We start from the raw sequence: 25,554 nt of genomic DNA, 5'->3' as shown, positions 1-25,554 counted from the left end.
AATATCACACGTTATCCTTATTTGGATAACTCCCACAGGGGAGGAGTCGGGGGTAAAGCCGCTAGACAGGCGATTAAACATCTAATACAAGATAGGGGGCTTATTGACATCTGGAGACTGCGAAATCCCACAGTTCGGAGCTATACCTTTTTTTCTCACCCGCACCAGACCTATTCCAGGATAGATTACTTTCTAATCGATAAGGAATTAGTGGGGTCGGTGAGAGATGCAGGACTGGGCAGTATATCCTGGTCCGATCACGCTCCCATCTGGCTTTCGTTAGCATATGAGGGGTGCCAGCCGGGCACTAAATTTTGGAGGCTAAATGACAGACTATTGGATGACAAGGCCTTCGTAGAACACTTGAAGAAAGAGATTGTTGCATATCTAGAAATAAATGATGATGGGGAAGTCTCACCAGGAGTCCTTTGGGACAGCCTCAAAGCATTCATATGGGGTTTATGCATAGCCAGGGCTGCTTCTTTAAAGAAGAAGAGAGATAGAGAACATTTATCCCTTATGGAGAATATTGCTAGATTGGAGCTGAGTCACAAACGTTCTCTTGAGCCAGGAATATTACAGCGGCTCCTGGCAGCAAGGCGGGCCTTACACAGTCTGGAAATGGATTGGATAGCGTACCAGCTAGAGCAATTGAAACAGCATCATTTTGAATGGGGGAACAAGGTTGGGCGCCAATTGGCCAGGAAACTGAAAGAGAGGGATTCTCAATCCCAAATAACCAAGATCAAGGGACCTCAAGGCCAATATGTATATACTCAGAAAGAAATAGGGCAAAGTTTTAATCATTTTTATAAGGCCCTATATGATTCAGAGCAATTATGTACTCAACAGGAGATTGATCAATATCTGCAGGATTTACCACTCCCGACTCTCTCTTCTGAGTTGAGGGAACAGCTTAATGCAGAATTTAGAGAGGGGGAGGTTTCACTCATCATAAAGGATCTTAAAACTGGGAAGGCACCTGGATTAGATGGATTCACAGGCAAATTTTATAAAGTGTTTAGTGCCGAGTTATTGCCCCCGCTAGTGTCTATGTATAATGCTTTGAGGAAGGAGGGAACACTCTCTATGGAGACGAACACTGCTGGGATTACCATATTGGCGAAGCCTGGTAGAGATCACACACTTTGTGGATCTTATAGGCCAATCTCTTTGATTAATATTGACTTAAAAATACTGGCCAGGGCTCTGGCTTTTAGACTTGGGCGGGTTGCCTCTAAACTAGTGCTGAATGATCAGTCGGGTTTCATACCTAGTAGACTTGCCTCAGATAATGTAAGGAGGGTGGTAGAACTGATGTGGTAGGCACAATCTAGGCATATTCCAGCAGTAATGCTCACGGTAGATGCTGAAAAAGCGTTCGACCGGGTGCACTGGCCCTTCCTATTTAAAGTTTTGGAAGTCATGGGGCTGGGGGAATTCTTTATCACATGGGTACAGAAACTGTACGGTCACCCACATGCACGTATAAAAATAAATGGGGCATACTTGGACTCCTTTGAAGTTAAACGCGGCACGCGTCAAGGTTGTCCGCTGTCCCCTTTGTTTGCCCTCTCTTTGGAGCCCTTTGCTGAGACAGTGCACAGACACCGAGACATAAAGGGCATACAGGTGGGGGAAGTGGATTATAAGATATCGCTGTTTGCCGATGATCTCCTTTTCACTATTACGAAACCAGAGGCCTCCTTGAAAGTGCTTTTGGGGGAGATGTATCAGTTTGGAAGATTGTCCAGATTTAAAATCAACGCTGATAAATCGGAATTGTTAAATATCTCTATGCTGGAAGCCCTGTATACAGAGGTGGGGAGTAAATTGACATTTCGTTTAGCGAAAAATTATGTTAAGTACCTGGGCGTAAAACTTGGGGCGAGTTTGGACGATCTGTATCGCCTAAACTATGATAATCTGCTATCTCAGATCCAACAAGATTTAGACAAGTGGGATAGGCTGGATCTCTCCTGGTTTGGCAGAGTGGCAGCTACTAAAATGAATATCCTGCTGAGATTCTGTTATATGTTCCAAACTTTACCTGTAATGGTTCCGGAAGGGGCCATGCGAACTTGGCAAAGAAAATTTTTTCGATTCATATGGAAGCACAAACCACCGAGGGTCTCCCATCATATTCTTTACAGAGATAAAGCTTGTGGGGGATTAAACATTCCCAATTTAAGCTGGAATTACACTGCTATTATGCTTGTTGTAGAAGTCAATTGGCATAGAATGGGTGAGCTAAAACCCTGGATTGCGATCGAACAACATGTTTCGGGGGATATGACCTTGGCAGCCAGGATTTGGAGCAAGGAAGTCCAGAAGGCGATCAGTAGAACCCTTACACCGTTCACACAAATTATGGGCCAACTGGCGTGGTAGACTGGCAGGGCACAAGGGGATCTACCATCTTACATCCTTTCTCTCTAATACGGGATTTCACCCAGGCTTGAGCAAAGCATTTGCTCAAAGGTGGAGACAGTTGAATATTATGAAAGCAGGGCAATTTTTTGCTGGGTCTCAACTGATTTCATTTAAGGAGTTGCAAACATCCCATGGGTTATCTCAGGGGGATAGGTACTGTTACATGCAAATTGCTCACTTTCTGCGAGCCGAAGGGGCGCCTGTGGAACTCAGCAAAGGCAGGTCCATCTTTGAATCATTCTGTGAACAAACGGGGCCCTTGAAAAGTCCAATTTCCCACATATATATGCTTATTAATAGTGGTCCCAAGATCAAGGTGTCCTACCAGAGACAGTGGGAAATGGACATTGGGGAAGTCCTCTCTGATACTGAGTGGGAGCAATGTCATATGATCATGGGCAGGAGCTCTATCTCTGCCACTATTAAAGAGAATGGGTACAAATTGCTATATAGGTGGTATTTGGCGCCTGACCGATTACATAGGATGAACTCCAAATATAGTGAGCTATGCTGGAAACAATGAGGAGGAAAGGGGTCATTTTATCATATTTATTTTTATTTATTTATTTTATTTATTTATTTGTATTTTTCTATACCGGCATTCACAGAGTTCGTATCATGTCTGTTTACATAAAACAAGGGGTGAGAAATACATTATAACGTAAATAACTAATAACATAAGAGTATACATTAAAAAGTAAAACAAGTGCATGGAAGAAAAAAGTTACAATAAAACGGGGGTCATTCTAACTGGGATTAGAGTTAGAGGAAAGATAAAAAGTTTAACGAGAAGTAAAACATTGTAATGATTGGTAGATAGAGACTGTTTCAGTTTAATAGGAAATGTTCAGTAATGCTGCATTTGATGGTAGTGAATCTTTAAGGGTCCGGAAATGTGGTGGACATATGTGGTGGACATGCCCAAAGATACAGGAGATATGTGGCTGAAATTTTGGGGGGTACCTGTCTCTGACACCCAAGGGCTGCTTACTTAGTTTAGTGGATGGCCAGTTCAGCAATAAGCAAAGAATGTTAGTGTTGCAATTCTTTATAGCTACTAGATGTGAAATAGCATATCGATGGAAAAACGTTGCTGTTCCTACCTTAATGAGTGTTCTTACAAAAATAGACAGAGTGTACCACATGGGTTATCTTACTGCGGTGCGGCATGATCGTGTCCGCAAATTTCATGATGTATGGGAACCCTACTTCATGTGGAAAGGCAAGCAGGTCCAAGTATGATCCGGAGCTGTTTTAAAGATTTTCTGGAGGGGGGAGGGGGAACAGGGGGGCGGGGGGGGGGGGGGGGGGCGGAAGAGATAAAAGGAGGGGTAAAAACTGTTTGCATGTCTTATAATGTACACTGTTTAATAGATGACAGGACACTTGCTATATTGGCACAGTTTTATTTGCTTTACATTGGCTCTTTCTCTGATTGGTTGATTAAATCAGCAATCTGTATATGGCCTATTTTGTAGGTGCTAAAGCGGCTGTCTTTCTAAATGCAGTTTATGGAGTGTACCAGATTTCTCTTATATATGTATACGGTTGACATATATGCATAAATAAAAACTTTCAAAAAAAAAAAACAAATGTATTTGGCAAGAATTGGACCTAAGGTGGCAAAAAATCTTCATATCACATTGTATGGTGTATGGTAGCCATGTATAAAGGTCCCCAAAAATTATCATTTTTTAAAATAAGGGTGATTTAGATAAATAATTTCTGTAGGTGATTGTATGGTTCTATCTTGTGTGGTTTATTTAGTAGGGATATGCATTAGTTTAAAACAAAAATACAAAAATGACAAATAAGGCTAATTTGTTTCATGTGGAAAGGCATGTGAAACGAATCGGGGCCCCCCCCAAATTAAACAAACCTTATTCATTTGTTTCGTTTTTAAACAAATGCATCATGCCTAGGGCATAGGCTAAGGCCCAAAGCAGGGGCTGTGGCCTATGCCCTAGGCAAGGCCCCGGAACCAGTGTTATGCTCAGGCATATGCCGAAGCCCAAAGCAGGGTCTGCGGCCTAGGCCCAAGTGCGACACCGGGATCTCGTGGAGGCATGGACTGACACCAGGGTCTCAGCTGAGACACCTGAAAAAAAAAAACTTACCTGATCTGTTGGGTATCTGTCAAAAACCTGGTCCTGAAGCCAGGTCCTTGGCCCAGCCCAGGGCCTAAGCCCAGATCCGACACCATGACTCAACCCAGAGGCTGGGTCCCAATACCAGGGCTTAGTCCCGGATCCAGACCCAATGCTGCGACCCAACGCAGAGGCCTGGTTCCGACATAGGGGCCTCGGCCCTGACCCAGGCTCGATGATGCAACTCGACCCAGAAGCTGGGTCCCGACTCTGGGGCCTCGGCCAGGAGACTGGGTCCCGACTCCGGGGCCTCGGCCGAGGGTTAGGCCCAGGTCTCAGTGTCCAGGCCTGGGAGCTGTGCAGTCCATTGTCTTCCTCCTTCAGCTTCTTTAATGTCAAATGCAGGGAGTCCGCTAGGATCGTGCTGAAGTTAATTAACTCTGGCATATTCAGAAATGGCTCCATCTGCTGTGGTGAATACACCAGAGTTAAACTCCAGTGCGATGCCAGTGGATGCCTGCCATTTGGCTTTGAAGAGCTGAAGAAGGAAGTTGATGGACCACGGAGCTCCAGGCCTGGACACGAAGTCTTGACCTGACCCTGGACTGAGGCCCAGAGGTTAGGACCTGGTCTCTGGGTTGGGTTGGGTCGGGCCTGGGCTCGGGCCCCAGTCTAGGCAGAGGCCCAGGCATTGGGACCCGGCCTCTGGGTTGGGTCACGGCATTGAACCTGGGCTTGGGCCAAGACCCAGGCGTCAGGATCTGGCTTCTGGGTCAGATCACATTGTCAGGGGGGGCTGAGGTCCTGGCATTGAGACTCTGCCTCTGGGTTAGGTCACGTTGTCTGGCCTGGGTCCAGGCCAAGGCATCAGGTTGCAGCGTTGGGCCTGGGATCGGGCTCTGGTCTGGGCTGAAGCATTGTCATTGAGTAGGCCAAGACCGTGGTGACCTCCTGTGGCCTCGGCCTATGCAAGTCAAAGCCTTTGCCCTAGTCACCACCAGTGGATCCCCACTGGACCGGGTAAGTGGGGACCAGGGGAGATCCTGGCTCCGGTATTTTTCTAGAGGGGTGGGAGGCTAGCTTAGCTTTTGTTTTTTTGGACATTTTGGGGTGTGTTTTTTTTTTTTTTTAATTGCCTGATTTGTTTTATTCCTACGAACAAAAATTCATGGGGAAAAAACCTCCTGAAAACAAACTGAATAACAAAAACACATTTTTTTCCTTGCACATCCCTCTTATTTAAGAAGATAAGAAATTGCCATGCTGGGTCAGACCAAGGGTCCATCAAGCCCAGCATCCTGTCTCCAACAGAGGCCAAACCAGGCCACAAGAACCTAGCAATTATCCAAACACTAAGAAGAACCCATGCCACTGATGCAATTAATAGGAGTGGCTATTCCCTAAGTGAATTTGATTAATAGCCATTAATGGACTTCTCCTCCAAGAACTTATCCAAACCTTTTTTGAACCCAGCTACACTAACTGCACTAACCACCTCCTCTGGCAACAAATTCCAGAGCTTTAATGTGTGTTGAGTGAAAAAGAATTTTCTCTGATTAGTCTTAAATGTGCTACTTGCTAACTTCATGGAATGCCCCCTAGTCCTTCTGTTATTCGAAAGTGTAAATAACCGATTCACATCTACGCGTTCAAGACCTCTCTTGATCTTAAAGACCTCTATCATATCCCCCCTCAGCCGTCTCTTCTCCAAGCTGAACAGCCCTAACCTCTTCAGCCGTTCCTCATAGGGGAGCTGTTCCATCCCCTTTATCATTTTGGTTGCCCTTCTCTGTACCTTCTCCATCGCAACTATATCTTTTTTGAGATGCGGCGACCAGAATTGTACACAGTATTCCAGATGCGGTCTCACCATGGAGCGAGATAGAGGCATTATGACATTTTCCGTTTTATTAACCATTCCCTTCCTAATAATTCCTAACATTATATTTGCTTTTTTGACTGCTGCAGCACACTGAGCCGACGATTTTAAAGTATTATCCACTATGATGCCTAGATCTTTTTCCTGAGTGGTAGCTCCTAATATGGAACCTAACATCGTGTAACTACAGCAAGGGTTATTTTTCCCTATATGCAACACCTTGCACTTGTCCACATTAAATTTCATCTGCCATTTGGATGCCCAATCTTCCAGCCTTGCAAGGTCCTCCTGTAATGTATCACAATCCGCTTGTGATTTAACTACTCTGAATAATTTTGTGTCATCTGCAAATTTGATAACCTCACTCATCGTATTCCTTTCCAGATCATTTATATATATATATTGAAAAGCACCGAACCAAGTACAGATCCCTGAGGCACTCCACTGTTTACCATTTTCCATTGAGAAAATTGACCATTTAAACCTACTCTCTGTTTCCTGTCTTTTAACCAGTTTGTAATCCATGAAAGGACATCGCCTCCTATCCCATGACTCTTTAGTTTTCTTAAAGCCTCTCATGAGGGACTTTGTCAAACGCCTTCTGAAAATCCAAATACATTACATATACCGGTTCACCTTTATCCACATGTTTATTAACCCCTTCAAAAAAATGAAGCAGATTTGTTAGGTAAGACTTCCCTTGGGTAAATCCATGTTGACTGTGTTCCATTAAACCATGCTTTTCTATATGCTCTACGATTTTGATCTTGAGAATAGTTTCCACTATTTTTCCTGGCACTGAAGTCAGGCTCACTGGTCTGGATCGCCCCTGGAGCCTTTTTTAAATATTGGGGTTACATTGGCCACCCTCCAGTCTTCAGGTACAATGGATGATTTTAATGATAGGTTACAAATTTTAACTAATAGATCAGAAATTTCATGTTTGAGTTCCTTCAGTATCCTAGGATGCATACCCTTCTGGACCAGGTGATTTGCTACTCTTTAGTTTGTCAATCTGGCCTACTACATCTTCCAGGTTCACAGTGATTTCATTCAGTTCGTCTGACTCATCACCCCTGAAAACCATCTCCGGAACTGGTATCTCCCCAACATCCTCATTAGTAAACACTGAAGCAAAGAATTCATTTAGTCTTTCTACAATGGCCTTTTCTTCCCTAAGAGTCCCTTTAACCCCTCTGTCATCTAATGGTCCAACCGATTCCCTCACAGGTTTCTTGCTTCGGATATATTTAAAAAAGTTTTTATAATGAGTTTTTGCCTCTATGGCCAACTTCAATTCAAATTCTCTCTTCGCCTGTCTTATCAATGTTTTACACTTAACTTGACAATGTTTATGCTTTATCCTATTTTCTTCAGATGGATCCTTCTTCCAATTTTTGAAGGATGTTTTTTTGGCTAAAATAGCCTCTTTCACCTCACCTTTTAACCATGATGGTAATCGTTTTGCCTTCCTTACACCTTTATATGTGGAATACATATGGACTACGCCTCTAGGATTGTAATTTTAAACAATGTCCATGCCTGTTGAACACTTTTAACCTTTGCAGCTGCACCTTTCAGTTTTTTCTATTTTCCTCATTTTATCAAAGTTTCCCTATAGAAGTTTAGTGTTAGAGCTGCAGAATTACTTATTGTCCCTCTTCTAGTTATTAGTTTAATATAGTTGTACTTTTAAATGGCAGTGCCTTTGGGTGTTTCTGCCTCGGCTTCTGCTAACTTCAAAGTTCTTTTCATATTCCCTTATGGTATTTGCTGTTTATTGGCATTTATCATGCCCATCCAGTGCTTTACGTGGATCTTGACCAGTTACTTTTAACAGTTTCATTCCTTCTTGGACCTTTTTCTTCAAATTCTTTCCATGTGGTTTTTACTGACCATTGGTCTCTGGTATTTAGCCTCCAATGAAGTATACCACAGCAAAGGAGAAGAATACCTTCAAGCCTGAAGCCCTGGCCCCTTCTCCAAATGATGCCATAGGGAAACCACATCAGACCTGTTCCAGAGATTTCTTCTGGCTTCTCCTTGCCCCTGGATAGCAAATTCCCCATTTTCTCGCTTCTAGAGGGTCCTATTTGTCTTTTGTCTTGTATATACATGATTGAGGTCCAATTTACACATCAAGACCGCTACAGACCTCCAGAGATTTCCCCTGGCTTCTACCTCCCAAAAGGCTTTGAACCACATTTATTGGTGCCCTTTGGTCCTCATTTGGAATCTTGAGATGTTCTCTCTCAAGGTGCATTGGGGTCTTTATGCCGTTGTTTGTGCTTGACTCTATACCAGAGCCTTTGAGTTTTTCCTGCCACCTATGCTGCTTGTTTTGGGCTATTCATGCCAGTCTTTATACTACTGTTGTTGGTGCTCTTTACCATTCTTTTGAAGCCTTGGGGCATTCTTGCTACATTTGCTGCTTCATTGCTTCTCTTTTGCTATCTTGGGGTATGGCTGCCTGAGTATGGGTTACTTTGCTTTGTTGTGTAGTCTTAGGCTATTCCTGCCACTGTGACTTAGTATTGGTGTCTAGGAGTGCTCTTCCCCCTTTTGAATGATGTCTCTATACAAGTTTCATTAGAATCCATTGCTTCCCTGCTTGACTTTAATGGAAAATAAAAGAACAAATGGAATAAATACACTTTAAAAATGTTGAAATGAACAAAATTAATTTTGGAGGCATATGAAATGAACAAACCACAATTAAATTTTGTTTCTGGGCAAATCCCTAATAATTTCATAAAATTAGTCATAGTTGTATTAGAACATAAGATATGACATACTGGGTCAGACCAAGGGTCCATCAAGCCCAGTATCCTGTTTCCAACAGTGATGTGATCTCTTCCTAGCTATGTGGGTGTCTCTATCATTTTGGTGATGTTTGGTAATGCTGTGCTGCAGGGACATATATGCAGGACACAGGTGTTCAAATAAAAATGTACTGTTTTCTGCAAAAAGTTAAATCTATGTTGAATTATCTAGTAACTGTGATGATACGGCTGTAGGTTGGTCTACCTCTGTGTAGGTGTTCCTGAGCTTAGGTTCCCTGGGCTTTAAGCTTACCGCTCATGTCTGGAGTGCATAAGTAGCCCCAATGACTATGGAAATCAACAGGTGAGGGGATCCCATTCAGTATAGAAAAATCCTACTCGAGTCCAAAGTTGCCTCCTCTTTAACCCATCTTGCACCTGGTCCCTTACAATGGAGATCACTATGTGAGTCTCCCGTAACTTTCTCCTCCTTTCTCATGTACGTGACCTATCTGAAGGAAAGATCTGATGTTAGAATTTGAAACTAAGCTATTACAGCTCTAGCCCTAGCTACAGATGAAGAGGATTAGCAAAAAATCTCCTTACCAAGCTAAAAGGTGAAAAACAACCCCTGACAGTTAAAACTCTTCTCTGGTGTGAGTACTGTCACTGCAGCCTCTTTTTTCCTTAGACAGGTGCTCATAGGTCTTTTGTGCCCTGGCCTCCAAATCTGGGAAATGGCCATCACCATTGAGGCTCCAGGTTCTCACCTGCAGTCAAAACCCTTAAAATAGAAGACAATTTCAACAAAGTCTATCTTTTAACCTATGAGGCAGATCCCTGCTGGGCTGTATGCTTGATAGTAGTGGGCCTCATTCTGAAAGAGAAAACCAACAGAGCTCCTTATTCCTCAAGAGTTCACTCAAAAGACAACACCTTACTCTCCCTCTCTCTGACCCCACTTCTAGGAAAGGGGTTCAGCCATCTCAGACATCCTTTGGGGGAGGTGCTGATATGATGATATCTCCCTCTAGCTGTCTAATTCCTAAGGAAGGGCATTATGTCCATCTAGCGGGGTACCAGAGGGTCCCCACATAAAGAAAGGGAGGAGTTTGTCTTTTTGTACCAGGAAAGTGGCAATTTATGGTTGTCGCCAAGACATGGGTTCTTTTTATGGGAGTGAAGGTAGACTTTCATGGCCCAGGCAGTAGTGTGATCTCTTCCTAGCTGTGTGGGTGTGTCTATCACTTCGGTGATGTATGCCTAGATAAACACAAATATCCTATATAAGTTCTTGACTCTTACTTTATTTACTTTCTTGAAAGCACTCTATTAGAGCAGTACATATTGCTATATCATGATATATTTAATGTTAATGCTATTAAACGATGGACAGGAGGCAATAAACTTGATAAAATTAATCTCTCTCTTCTCTTCTAATATTAATTTCCTTCTCCTTTTATCCCTATGAAATTGAAGAAGAACACACTGAAATGGATGAGGACATCATCTCAAGAATGTCTGTTAGGGTGGAAAGACTAAGCCAGAGCTCTGAGGAAGTCATCTCTACCTCTAACCAGGAAAGCCAACAAGACAGACTGAGAGAGGACATGCAGAATTCACTGATGGCTATATTTGGTGAGCATTTGGAGCCAGCATCTTCAGAACTGTGCTGTTCTGGAAGAAGGAAGAGGAGAAGTTACTAGGGCAGGAGCCCTTGCAGAATGTGCATTGCTCTCTTGCTAGTGCTACATCAGGGAGAATTTTGTGTTATGGAATCCAAGAATTTCATGCATTGTATCTTGGAATAAAGGATGCCATTTTATGCCTATTACCCAGGCAACTTGATGGTTCCTAATTCTAATATTACCAATATGAATCATTTATATTGCACTACAAGAGGTTGTCAGTACTGCTTGTATACACATAAGAGAGAGTCCATGCTTCATATTGCTTTCAATCTAATCAAGACATACAGAAAAGGCAAATAGTTTCTGGAAGCTTTGTTTACTATGAAAAACTGGCTAAAGTAAAAAAACTAAAAAAAAAACCAAAACAAAACATGGTTAGGGAGAATTAGGTTTCAAGTTTGAAAAGCAGACTCAAAGATGTTGTTAGTCTGGATTTGAATATGGTAAGAAGGAAGGCTATTTCAGGCAGTCAATGTAGCAAGATAGAAATCATAGAGTCCAGATTTGGCAATGGAGGAGAAGGGCACAGATAAGAGCAGTAGGTTTGTACTAATTGGTTTAGGGTAGTAACCGACACAATAAGCAAGTTACCCTCATGCTTATTTGTTTGCCCAGACTGTGTAGTTAAGAACATAAGAAAATGCCATACTGGGTCAGACCAAGGGTCCATCAAGCTCAGCATCCTGTTTCCAACAGTGGCCAATCCAGGCCATAAAAACCTGGCAAGTACCCCAAAACTAAGTCTATTCCATGTTACCATTGCTAATGGCAGTGTCTGTTCTCTAAGTGAACTTAATAGCAGGTATGGACTTCTCCTCCAAGAACTTATCCAATCCTTTTTTAAACACAGCTATACTAACTGCACTGACCACATCCTCTGGTAACAAATTCCAGAGTTTAATTGTGCGTTGAGTAAAAAAGAACTTTCTCCGATTAGTTTTAAATGTGCCCCATGCTAACTTCATGGAGTGCCCCCTAGTCTTTCTACTATCCGAAAGAGTAAATAACCGATTCACATCTACCCGTTCTAGACCTCTCATGATTTTAAACACTTCTATCATATCCCCCCTCAGTCGTCTCTTCTCCAAGCTGAAAAGTCCTAACTTCTTTAGTCTTTCCTCATAGGGAAGTTGTTCCATTCCCCTTATCATTTTGGTAGCCCTTCTCTGTACCTTCTCCATCGCAATTATATCTTTTTTGAGATGCGGCGACCAGAATTGTACACAGTATTCAAGGTGCGGTCTCACCATGGAGCGATACAGAGGCATTATGACATTTTCCGTTTTATTCACCATTCCCTTTCTAATAATTTCCAACATTGTTTGCTTTTTTGACTGCCGCAGCTCACTGAACCGACGATTTCAATGTGTTATCCACTATGACACCTAGATCTCTTTCTTGGGTTGTAGCACCTAATATGGAACCCAACATTGTGTAATTATAGCATGAGTTATTTTTCCCTATATGCATCACCTTGCACTTATCCACATTAAATTTCATCTGCCATTTGGATGCCCAATTTTCCAGTCTCACAAGGTCTTCCTGCAATTTATCACAATCTGCTTGTGATTTAACTACTCTGAACAATTTTGTGTCATCTGCAAATTTGATTATCTCACTCGTTGTATTTCTTTCCAGATCATTTATATATATATATTGAAAAGTAAGGGTCCCAATACAGATCCCTGAGGCACTCCACTGTCCACTCCCTTCCATTGAGAAAATTGTCCATTTAATCCTACTCTGTTTCCTATCTTTTAGCCAGTTTGCAATCCACGAAAGGACATCCAGGTTGTTGTCTGAATGCAAATCCTCTTTTCCACATTTCTCCTTGCCGTTGAAGCAGAGAGCAATGTTGGAGTTGCGCTAACCGTGTGAAGGCTTATTGAGTAAGAGTAGTAATCACCAGGTATTAGCCACCATTCCAGCATGCCACCCCCATGGCTCTTCTCTTCATTCCCATCCTCTAGCCTTTATGGATCCACAGTGTTTATCCCATGCCCCTTTGAAATCCTTCACAGTTTAAGTCTTCACCACTTCCTCCGGAAGGGCATTCCAGACATCCACCACCCTCTCCATGAAGAAGTACTTCCTGACATTGGTTCTGAGTCTTGACTTTGTTTTAGAGTGTCTAAAAAAATAAACTTTACTAAGGGTGAATCAGGTAAGTAAATAGCACAGTTCATATTTCTTAGCACCACAGATTGATCTTTTCCTTTCTTCTATCTGTGCAAGGGTCTCTTATTACCAAGGCAGGGGAAACACTCACCTTCCAGGGCATGGATAAAATGAGGTTCCCAGGTGGACATGGTATCCTTATGTGGGCAGGAAATACTCCTCCAATGCTTTTTAAAATTGTAAAACAGTCCATTCATAGAGAGTCCCAATTTCGTCTCCCCCCAGGGGTGAAAACTCCAAATAGGGGTCTTCAGAATTTGTTCAGTATTGGTCTTAGTTTCCCAAATGTCCAGTGTTTCTCTCTCTCTCTCCTCCTTGATGGAAAAGGATCCACTTAGGAACACACAGCTCTTAAATGTTCCTCTTTCAGGTTAGGAAGGGGGGAGCAAAACTTTGTCCCAGCTCTGTCAACCAAAATCTCTTCCCAAAAACTGAGTCCAAAACACCAGAAGTTCACTGCATCAGGTCACCACCATACCTCTGTCCTCCAGGTGTTTGTAGAGGGGTAGGTCTTCTCTACCCTGGGCCCCCCAAGGAAAGGTTCCTCCCTGACCGCTCTCCAGCAACACCAAGGGGCCTCACAGGCTTCTTAGAGAAAATTCAGCAAAACTCAAAACAACCTGGGATGCAAACCCTACCAACCATTGAGAACCAAAGTAGAGCCCCAACCTCTTTGGGACATCATGCTGGAGTGCCTGTGCCCCAAAGATAGACTCTAAAAATCCGAGAAAAAACCACCTGCCCATTCATCTAACTTCACAACTCAAAAGTACTACATCCAAAGCTCTCAGAAGAAAGCTGCTTTTATCTTCTCACCAGGGGGACGGCCATGCTAGCACCCTCAAAGGGAGTAGCTGTACCAAATGGTGTCTCCCCACAATCTCCTCCTCTCTGTCCCTAGCTAAACTAAGGGCACTATTGGTAATGAACCCCAGTGGATCATTACATGTGATTCTGGTCTGATTCTGATGGTCCCTATAAGACATTGTTCAATTGCTATATAAATATATAAGAACATAAGAAATTGCCATGCTGGGTCAGACCAAGGGTCCATCAAGCCCAGCATCATGTTTCTAACATAGGCCAAACCAGGCCACAAGAACCTAGCAAGTACCCAAACACCAAGAAGATCCCATGCTACTGATGCCAGTAATAACAGAGGGCATTCCATAAGGCATCTTTATTAATAGCAGTTAATGGACTTCTCCTCCAAGAACATATCCAAACCTTTTTTGAACCCAGCTACACTAACTGCACTAACCACATCCTCTGGCAAAAAATTCCAGAACTTAATTGTGCGTTGAGTAAAAAAGAATTTTCTCCGATTAGTCTTAAATGTGCTACTTTCTAACTTCATGGAGTGCCCCCTAGTCCTTCTATTATCCGAAGGTGTAAATAACCAATTCACATCTACTCGTTCAAGACCTCTCATGATTTTAAAGACCTCTATCATATCCTCCCTCAGCCGTCGCTTCTCCAAGCTGAACAGCCCTAATCTCTTTAGCCTTTTCTCATGGGGGGGGGGGGAGTTCCATCCCCTTTATCATTTTGGTTGCCCTTTTCTGTACCTTCTCCTTCGCAACTATATCTTTTCTGAGATGCGGCGACCAGAATTGTACACAGTATTCAAGGTGCAGTCTCACCATGGAGCGACACAGAGGCATTATGACATTTTCTGTTTTGTTAGCTATTCCCTTCCTAATAAATCCTAACATTCTGTTTGCTTTTTTGACTGCTGCAACACACTGTGCCGACTATTTCAAAGTATTATCCACTATGATGGATAATACTTTTTCCTGGGTGGTAGCTCCTAACATCGTGTAATTACAGCAAGGATTATTTTTCCCTATATGCAACACCTTGCACTTGTCCACATTAAATTTTATCTGCCATTTGGATTGCCAAACTTCCAGTCTCACCAGGTCCTCCTGTAATGTATTACAATCTGCTTGTGATTTAACTACTCTGAATGATTTTATATCATCTGCAAATTTGAATGCCTCACTCGTCATATTCCCTTCCAGATCATTTATAAATATATTGAAAAGCACCAGTCCAAGTACAGATCCCTGATGCACTCCACTGTTTACCCTTTTCCACTCGGAAAATGTTGCGATCCCCCCTGCTGCTGCGCTACAGGAGGTCTCTTACCTTCCTCCAGAGGCCGCTCTGAAGCCAGGGCCTCGCCTACGTTCCATCCGGGACTTGCTCCAGGGCCTGAGAGGCCTAGCTGTGCCTGTGGCTTGCATGCCTCTGTGTTTGGACTTCCTGGTTTCCAGCCACGCCCGTTTCCCTAGGGGCTGGCCCGCAGCTCTCTACCCCAGTTATAGGACCAGCGGTGGGCGGTCCTGGTAAGCTCCTCCCAGGGAGTTGCTTTCTACCTCCAGTATTTAAGGACTTTCTGTTCACTTGCAAGGGGCCTGCGGATCAAGCACTACAGTTGTCTGTAACCTTGCCTGATCCAGGTCTACCGTGGTCTGTCTTGCCTAGATGGTACCTTGTCTCGATGTCTGTTTTTGACCTTGCCTAGATGTCTGTTCCTGTTCCTGCCAGCCGTAAGGGCTTCGGATGTCAGTATCCCAGCATCGGAGTTCCTGTTCGCCTGGGTCTTCCCCGCACCCTCCTTTCCTCAGTGTGGTCCGCGACCAGCCTTCCTGGGCTGTGTAGGGCGCGTCTGGGACGGGGTGGTCCGTGACCAGTCTAGCTGTGCTGGCTGAGTAGGGCACCCTGATGGACAGTGCCATGTTTCCGTCCAGCCTTGTCTACAGTGTCTTGCTTCAGCCCTTGCCCGGATGTCTTCGTGTCTCTGCCTTGACCTTCGTCCTCGTCTGGTTCCTGAGCCTTCTGTCCTGTTGGGCCCTGGAGTGGCCAACAGGAGGGATTCGTCCCACGGGCTCTTGAGCTTCTGCCAGCCGAAGGGGCTTCGGATGTCAGTATCCCAGCATCGGAGTTCCTGCTTGCCTGGATCTTTCCTATGTCTCGCTTCTGCCCTTGCCCTGATGTCTTCAGTGTCTTGCTTCAGCCTGTCTTGGATGTCTGCTTCAGCCCCCGTCTGACGTCTTCTGTATAAGGACTCTGTCTGCCCTCGCCTCTGTCCGGCCTGCTGCCCATTGCCGTTCCCAGCGGCAGGTCCGAAAGGGCCGGGAACAGTCAGAGGACCGTTCATTAGTCAACTTCCCCGTGTTGGCTACCATGGGCATGCAGGTCTGGCTGAGGGTCGGACTCCCTGCTTCTGTTCCTGCCTGCCTGGCTCACCATGCCTGCTCAGCTCACCTCCCACGGTGTGGCTTGGGACGACTCCTTGAGTCCTGCCGTGGCCCAAGGGCTCACCACCCGCTTACGACGACCGCGCCCGCGCGCGCTCGTAACAGAAAATTGACCATTTAATCCTACTCTCTGTTTCCTGTCTTTTAACCAGTTTGTAATTCACGAAAGGACATCGCCTTCTATCCCATGACTTTTTAGTTTTCTTAGAAGCCTTCTGGAAATCCAAATACACTACATCTACTGGTTCACCTTTATCCACATGTTTATTAACCCCTTCATTAAAATGAAGCAGATTTGTTAGGCAGGACTTCTCTTTGGTAAATCCATGTTGACTGTGTTCTATTAAGCCATGTCTTTCTATATGCTCTACAATTTTGATATTTAGAATAGTTTCCACTATTTTTCCCAGCATTGAAGTCAGGCTCACTGGTCTTTAGTTTCCTGGATCACCCCTGGAGCCCTTTTTAAATATTGGGGTTACATTGGCCACCCTCCACTCTTCAGATACAATGGATGATTTTAATGATAGGCTACAAATTTTAACAAATAAATCAGAAATTTCATTTTTGAGTTTTTTCAGTACCCTAGGATGCATACCATCCGGTCCAGGTGATTTGCTACTCTTTAGATTGTCAGTCTGGCCTACTACATCTTCCAGGTTCACAGTGGTTTGGTTCAATTCGTCTGACTCATCACCCTTGAAAACCATCTCCGAAACTGATATCTCCCCACCATCCTCATTAGTAATTATATGCAGTTGGACTTTTCAGTCCTTAACAAAACAGAGCAGAGGCAGGTTTGGGTTGGGAAGGAGTTTGCACTTACATGCATATTTTGCATTTTCAAAACATTGTGCATGAATTTGCTTGAAAACGTCTGTGTACAAATGACAGATGTAAATGTTTTTTGGGTAGTTTTGGTGGGATACTTTTAAAAGGAGAAATTGTGTACATACTGGGGTAGATTTTAAAAGAAGTGCGCGCGGCATACATGTGCGCGCGTGTTACTTGGCACGCGCACATGTACGCCCAATTTTATAACTTGCACGCACACGTTATAAAATCGGGGGTGCACAATTGTGCCGAGCCCGCACAGAGACACGCTGCCTTCCCCGTTCCCTACCCCCCCTTCCCCCCACATAGATATAAGAAATTCCTTTCCAAGACAGCTTACAATCTAAGTGGGCCCCTAAGGCAATGGGAGATCAAGTGATATCCCCAAGATCACAAGGAATATTAGTGGTAATACCAGGATAAAACACAGGTCTCCTAGTACTACTTTAACCACCTGCGCCTCCCTCAAATTCAGAACCAGCATTTCTCAGAGGACAAGCAGGATGGTATTCCTCACATATGGGTGACATCACCGGATGGAGCCCAATCACGGAACACTTTTGTCAAAGTTTCTAGAACTTTGACTGGCACCTACTGGGCATGCCCAGTATGGCACCAAACCTGCAGCCAGCAGGGGTCCCTCTTCAGTCTTCTTTTTTTCCCGCAGCAGTAGCCACGCGGGTTAAGGAGCTCCGCAGAGATTCCTGACAGAAATTTTCCTCACGGAATTACTAAAAACTTTCATACCCCACAGTAGTCCCTCCTTCAAATTTTTGACTCCGCGGTACTCCGGTAAGATTTTTACCCGGTTTCGATCGATTCCCGTCAAGTTTGGCCCTCGCAGCCTACTGGCCCTTGACAGTACCACAGCTAAATTTTTCAAAGGCCATGGCATCGGGGTTCCGTCGTTGCTCGAACTGTACTTCTACCATATCCATTACAGACCCGCATAAAGTCTGTGTAATGTGTCTCTGGTGCGAGCATGATGTCCTGACTTGCACCAAATGTGCCTTAATGATACCAAAAGGTCGCAAGGCCAGAATGGAGAAAATGGAACTTCTCTTCCGTTCTCAAACTCTGACGCTGTCTATTGCATCAATGTCGTCTGAACCGGCACCGTCCACTTCGCGCCGGTATCGGCCACCGGTCGGTAACCATACGGCGTCGACGACTTCTCGGCCTTCAACTACCTCTACTCCACCTCAGGACCGAGGGGATCGTAGAGAGAAACATCGGCATCGACACCGCAAATCTCGGACCATCGAGGAAGTAAAATTTTCGACCTCGCCATCGTCCGAGCCGCCATCGAAGAAACCCCATCCAGAAAAGGCACCGACCCTTTCTGCGACCGGGTCCCTGAGGCAACCCTCACCCGGACGGGTATCGGGAGCCGCGACTCCGCCTTTAACGGTGGTCCCTCTGGCTATTAGGGATGTGAATCATTTTTTGACGATTTAAAATATCGTCCGATATATTTTAAATCGTCAAAAATCGTTAGAGGCGATATATAATAGGAATTCCCCCGGTCCAGGTGTCATAGGGATCAGGACCTGCCCCTCTAGGAGCCTGAAAAGGACAGGACGATGGTATTCCTGAAGGTCCAGGTCTAGATTCCGAAGGCATCGAGGGAAGCCCTGGAGGCACCGATGAAGGCATCGAGGGCATCGATGGATGGATTGGTGGTGCTGATGGGCGCATTGGCATCGAAGGTTGAGGCATCAGAAGAACTCCCGATGGAGGAATGTGGAACGGTGTTTCCCCTCTCGATGACAGGGTAAGCGGGGAAGGTACCGGAGCCATTGGAGACCCAGGATCCATCGGTGGAAAAGCGGCTATTAGCGCTTCCATCTTCGACAGCAGCGGTGTCAGTGCTGCCAGAATTGGATCGGTGGTTGGTTCCACAATCGGCACCGGTTTCGTGGCGGGGGAACTTGAAGTCTGTGCATCGCCTTAACGATGGTCTCCTGAACCATCCGGGTCCAGTTCTTCACGGAAACCTGGAGCAAGCAGCCCCGGCTCCGGAAGGGAAGAAGGAGGCAGAGGCATAGCCAGTAGAGATGTGAATCGTGTCATCGATCGTGTTAACGATCGATTTTGACTGGGGGGGGGGGGGGGGGGAGGGAATCGGATCGTCGCGGTTTTAGGTTTGTAAATATCGTTTAAATTGTGTTTTAGTGTGCCGGGAAAACCGGCACACTAAAACAACCCTAAAACCCACCCCGACCCTTTAAAATAAATTCCCTACCCTCCCGAACCCCCCCAAAATGCTTTAAATTACCTGGGGTCCAGAGGGGGGGTCCCGGTGTGATCTTTTACTCTCGGGCCTCCGGTGCGTTGTAGAAATGGCGCCGGCGCTACCTTTGCCCTGTCATATGACAGGGCAAAGGTAGCACCGGCGCCATTTTGTTTTTTGTCCCCCGACGTCAGGAGCGTAGGAGATCGCTCCCGGACCCCCGCTGGACCCCCAGGGACTTTTGGCCAGCTTGGGGGGGCCTCCTGACCCCCACAAGACTTGCCAAAAGTCCAGCGGGGGTCCGGAACGACCTCCTGTAGTCGAATCGTGTTGCCGTACGGCCGGCGCCATTTTGCGCAAAATTCCTCCATCGGGAGTTCTTCTGATGCCTCAACCTTCGATGCCAATGTGCCCATCAGCACCACCAATCCATCCATCGATGCCCTCGATGCCTTCATCGGTGCCTCCAGCGCTTCCCTCGATGCCTTCGGAATCTAGACCTGGACCTTCAGGAATACCATCGTCCTGTCCTTTTCAGGCTCCTAGAGGGGCAGGTCCTGATCCCTATGACACCTGGACCGACAATTCTTCTCAATACACCGATGACTTGCCATTGCCACCTTCTCCTACTGAAAGCAGGAAGCGTTCTCCTCCAGAGGACCTAACCTTCATAAATTTTGTGAAGGAAATGTCTGAATTGGTTCCCTTCCAATTGCAGACTGAACAAGATGTCAGGCATCAAATGATGGAGCTGTTACAATTCCTGGATGCTTCCAAGGAAATAACCTCCATCCCTATTCACCAGATTCTTTTGGATCTCCTCAAAAAGAATTGGGAACACCCTGGTTCTGTTGCTGCAGTCAACAGAAAAGCTGATACCACTTATTTGGTCCAGTCAGCCCCAGGATTCCAGAAACCTCAGCTGGATCACCAATCTGTGGTTGTAGAATCTGCCCAAAAAAGGGCAAAAAGATCAGAACCACACTTGGTGCAGTCTGAATTAGTTCAAGCAAAGAAGATTGAGAATTCCTTGAGAAGCCTCAATTTGAAAGTTTTGAATTTCCCTTGCATAAAATTGATGTCTCCTCTAGATCTTTTAAAAAAAAAAATTAAAAAAAAAAAAAGTTTCCCAAGTTCTCAAGATTCCATTGGCCGTGATGCCTGTAATTACTAAGGCATATTACTTACTAAAATATTTGGAAGGATCTACTGGAACCGAATTACAGGATTCACCTTTGGATTTAACGGATATTCTTGAATCAATACAGGAGACTGAGATCTCTAAAAGAGGGACATTGTTGGTTTCTTTTGCTTTTCAAAGAAATAGGACTACTGTCCTTAAATTTTTCTTTTGTAGTAGATCATTAATGGCTATTAATCAATTTTACTTAGGGAATAGCCACTGCTATTAATTGCATCAGTAGCATGGGATCTTCTTAGAGTTTGGGTAATTGCCAGGTTCTTGTGGCCTGGTTTTGGCCTCTGTTGGTAACAGGATGCTGGGCTTGATGGACCCTTGGTCTGAACCACCATGGCAATTTCTTATGTTCTTCCTTTCCCCCAGGTAAGGAACAGAAATTCCTGGATGCCATTGGCCGACGTGTCTTCCAGGGATCGATGCATATCTCTTGGATCGCCTCCTACCAGCTATATATGACCCAGTACAACAGGGCCTTATTCAAGCAGATACAGGACTTTGCAGAGTCCCTGCCTCAGCAATTCCAAGAACAACTTCTAACCCTAGTAGATAAGGGTTTTGAGGCAGGGAAGCATGAAATAAGATCTTCTTATGATATCTTTGACACCGCTTCCAGGGTATCTGCAACTGCTATTTCGGCAAGAAGATGGGCTTGGCTTAAGTCTTCGGACTTGCGCCCTGAAGTACAAGACATATTATCTGATCTGCCCTGCATAGGAGACAATCTGTTTGGGGAACAGATTCAGCAGACAGTGGCGGAACTCAAGGGACCATCATGAGTCCCTTCGCCAGCTCTCTCTGATGCCCTCTGAGTATTCCTCCAAACAGCCTTTCAGGAAGGATACTAAAAAGTCATTCTTCTGTCCAAAGAAGTCCTATCTACCACAGTCTAGGACTCGTTCCACGAGACCTTTCCAGAAGGCCCAGTCTCGTCGTCCTCATAAACAAAAGCTGCAAGTAGCTCCTCAGCCGGGCCCTGCTTCCGGTTTTTGACTCCTGCTTAGAGAGCAGCAGCCAGTTTCCACTGCCTCAGATACCAGTGGGAGGTCGATTATGCCATTTCAACAACAAGTGGCACACAATCACCTCAGACCAGTGGGTCCTTACCATAATCTCTCAAGGTTATCACCTGAACTTTCTCTCCATTCCACCGGACTCCCCACCTCTACTGGTGTGCAGAACATCCGACCACTCACTACTCCTGGATAAGGAGGTCTCCCTCCTCCTCCAGTCCAGAGCAATAGAACCAGTACCTTACTCTCAACAAGGCCTAGAATTCTATTCCCGGTACTTTCTAATCCTCAAAAAATCGGGAGGCGTTCGTCCAATTCTGGACCTACGTGCCCTCAACAAGTACCTCCAATGAGAAAAGTTGGGTTCCCTCCTTCCTCTTCTGCAAAGAGGAGACTGGCTCTGCTCTCTTGATCTCCAAGATGCGTACACGCACATTGCGATAAATTCATCTCATCGCAGGTTCCTGAGATTTTTAGTAGGCCCCAAGCACTATCATTACCAAGTGCTCCCATTCAGCCTGGCATCTGCACCATGAGTCTTCACCAAGTGCCTCGTAGTAGTAGCAGCCTTCCTCAGGACTCAAGGTGTTCACGTCTACCCCTATCTAGACGATTGGTTGATCAGGGCTCCCACTCAGCAAGCTGCTCTGTCGTCCCTATGTCTAACTTTACACACTCTGATTTCGCTAGGGTTTCTCGTCAACTACGCAAAATCCTGCTTAGTCCCATCTCAAACTTTATCATTCATAGGGGCAGACTTGGACACCTTGCAGGCAAAGGCATTTCTGCCTCAACAGTGAGCTCTCACTCTCATCTCTCTCCACACCAGCTACAATCTCAGTGCCGCACAACTACACGCCACTTCCTCATCCTACTGGGACACATGGCGTCCTCAGTACAGGTTACCCCAATGGCCCACTTCTCCATGAGAGTCATGCAGTGGACTCTAAGGTCACAATGGACTCAGTCCGTCCAACCTCTATCAACCACTGTGCACATCACTGACTCACTCCGTCAGTCTCTAGCCTGGTGGAAAAATCAGATCAATCTCCTCCAAGGCCTGCCCTTCCAGGCTCCAGACCCTCAAATAATTCTCACCACCGATGCTTCCAACCTTGGCTGGGGAGCCTATGTGGCCGATTTGCAAACACAAGGAACTTGGTCTCCAGAGGAAGCCAAACACCAAATCAATTTCCTGGAGCTTTGAGCAATCAGATATGCTCTCAGGGTATTTCAGGATCGCCTTTTCAATAAGGTCATCCTGATTCAGACGGACAACCAGGTGGCCATGTGGTACATCAACAAACAAGGAGGGACAGACTCCTTCCTACTGTGTCAGAAAGCTGTGCAGATATGGGCCTCTCCCACTCGATGTACCTCAGGGCCACCTATTTGCCGGGAGTGGACAATGTGTTGGCGGACAACCTAAGTCGCGCTTTCCATCCGCACGAGTGGTCCCTCAACCCCTCAGTAGCAGACGCAATATTCCAACGTTGGGGTCATCCTCGAATAGACCTCTTTGTGTAACCTCAAAACCTCAAGGTAGAGAACTTTTGCACTCTTACTCGCAGCCAACACTCACAGCCAAGAGATGCGTTCTCCCTCTCATGGGCAACCGGTCTCCTATATGCATTCCCTCCACTTCCACTTCTCTCGAAGACTCTTGTGAAGTTATGTCAGGACAAAGGCTGCATGATCCTGATACCACCTCTCTGGCCTCGCCTAGTGTGGTATCCAATACTTCAGGATCTCTCCATTCGCAGGCACATTCCCTTGGGAATGGACCCGCTTCTGATCACTCAGAACGGCGGGTGCCTATGTCACACCAATCTTCAAGCTTTGTCCCTGACGGCTTGGATGTTGAAAGGTTAATTCTTTAGCCAGTTAACCTTTCGGAGCCAGTTTCCCGTGTCCTGATTGCTTCATGGAAGCCTTCCACGAGAAAGTCTTACCTACACAAATGGAACAGGTTTAAGTCATGGTGTTCTTCTCAATCCCTTGATCTCTTTACCTGTTCCACCATGAAGTTTCTAGTCTATCTCTGGCACTTGTCAGAATCAGGTCTAAAAACGTCCTCCATCAGAATGCATGTCAGTGCGGTGGCAGCCTTCCATAAAGATGTCGGGGATGTTCCTATTTCAGTACAAACCCTCGTAACACATTTTCTGAAAGGCTTGCTTCACCTCAAGCCTCCACTATGCCTTCCGGCTCCTTCTTGGGACCTCAATCTGGTTTTGGGTTGGCTCATGAAACCACCATTCGAGCCTCTCCAATCCTGTGATCTTCGTGATCTCATATGGAAAGTAATTTTTCTTTTGGCAATAACATCTGCACTCACCCTAAGTTCTTACCTAAGGTAGTATCTGAGTTTCACATTAATCAATCCTTTATACTACCTACCTTCTTTCCCAGGCCTCACTCCAATACAGGAGAACAGGTTCTGCATACCCTTGACTGCAAACGGGCTATAGCCTTCTGTCTAGACCGTACAGCTGCCCACAGGAAAAGCACTCAATTCTTTGTCTCTTTCCATTCCATCAAATTGGGGCAGCCTATGGGTAAGCAGACTCTCTCCTCCTGGTTAGCAGATTGCATATCCTTTTGCTATCAGCAAGCAGGCATTCCGCTTCAAGACCGTGTTAAAGCACACTCTGTGAGGGCCATGGCGACTTCAGTAGCGCACCTATGCTCGGTGCTGCTTCCTGACATTTGCAGGGCTGCTACCTGGTGTTCTCTCCATACCTTTACAGCCCATTATTGCTTAGACAAGGCCAGAAGACAAGATTCCATCTTCGGCCAGTCTGACTTGCGAAACCTTTTTAAAACTTGATGTACCAACAGCCTTCTGCCTGCCCGTTAGGGTTCAGGATGCCCTCTACCAAATTCCACCCTAGTCTTTGTGCCTATTGCACGTTTTGGGTACATTTGGTGCAATTCTCGGACATCCTCAGCTCGGTACTCACCCATATGTGAGGACTACCATCCTGCTTGTCCTCACAAAACCCGCCTGCCGCCCCGCGGTGTTGGGTTCGTTACGTTTTCTTATTTTATTTTTAGGCACTTCCTGTAGCTTTAAACAAGACTGAAGGGGGATCCCTGCTGGCTGCAGGTTTGGTGCCATGCTGGGCATGCCCAGTTTGTGCCAGTCAAAGTTCTAGAAACTTTGACAAAAGTGTTCCGTGATTGGGCTCCATCCTGTGATGTCACCCATATGTGAGGGCTAACATCCTGCTGTCCTGTGAGAACACCTGTTACAGGTAAGCAACATTTGCTATTTCAGCCTGGTTCAAATTTGTCAGGAAAATAAAATTTTCCCCAGATCTTTTGGGGAAATATATCAGATTTTTACAGATAGATTTTGAGGAAACTAAAGAGAATCTGCAAAAATTCAAAGCAGAGAAAAAAAAATAGTAAATGAAATCTGTGTTATGATTTCTGAAGATCCAAACTGAATTTCCAAAGATTTGAAATGAAATGAGCAAATTATTAAAAATTTCACTAGCAAGTTTGAAATCCTTTTGAAATTGCAGAACTAATTTGAAAAACTGAAGATGTTCAGGTTTTAAAAGATTTCTCAGGAAATCTGTGGATTTTCTTTTGGACCTATTTTTGAGAGACTCACATTTCTGTACTGGTGGCTTTTATTGCCTTTCAAGTATGGCGCTCAAGAATCTTTCACATTGCTATGGACAAGAGGAAGTGTGTTGTGAAGAAGACACCAACGCACTCCCAGTTTCCAGGTTAGAGCCTCCAGGTACTTCTGGCATGTTTAAACAGCTTGAAATTTAGTCCAAAATTTCTTCACGGGACAGGAGGCTGTTCCTGGTTCCAGATACTTATGGCATGTTTAAGCAGTTTCATTTAAAACATTTTCTAACCTGTTTCGTGGGCTTGATACACAAGCATGTGTAAGTCATTTTCTTTGTAATTCTTTTTTTTTTGTTTTTGCATTTCTTACCACACAGCTGTATTTTGTTTTT

General features: G+C 45.1%; 1 protein-coding gene across 1 annotated transcript in view; it reads left to right on the top strand.

Moving 5' to 3' along the window:
- The window catches only part of ENPP2 (ectonucleotide pyrophosphatase/phosphodiesterase 2), a 639,793-nt gene that overhangs the window by 490,469 nt on the left and 123,770 nt on the right, over positions 1–25,554 (top strand). Inside the window, 1 exon segment of the mRNA XM_029591948.1 lies at positions 10,641–10,799. Within this exon segment, the coding sequence (XP_029447808.1) occupies positions 10,641–10,799 (159 nt within the window).

This window comes from Rhinatrema bivittatum, chromosome 2 (genome assembly GCF_901001135.1).
Source record: "Rhinatrema bivittatum chromosome 2, aRhiBiv1.1, whole genome shotgun sequence".
Lineage (NCBI taxonomy): Eukaryota > Metazoa > Chordata > Amphibia > Gymnophiona > Rhinatrematidae > Rhinatrema > Rhinatrema bivittatum.
The sequence above is the reverse complement of the archived record's forward strand: the minus strand, read 5'-3'. Positions and strand labels throughout refer to the sequence as shown.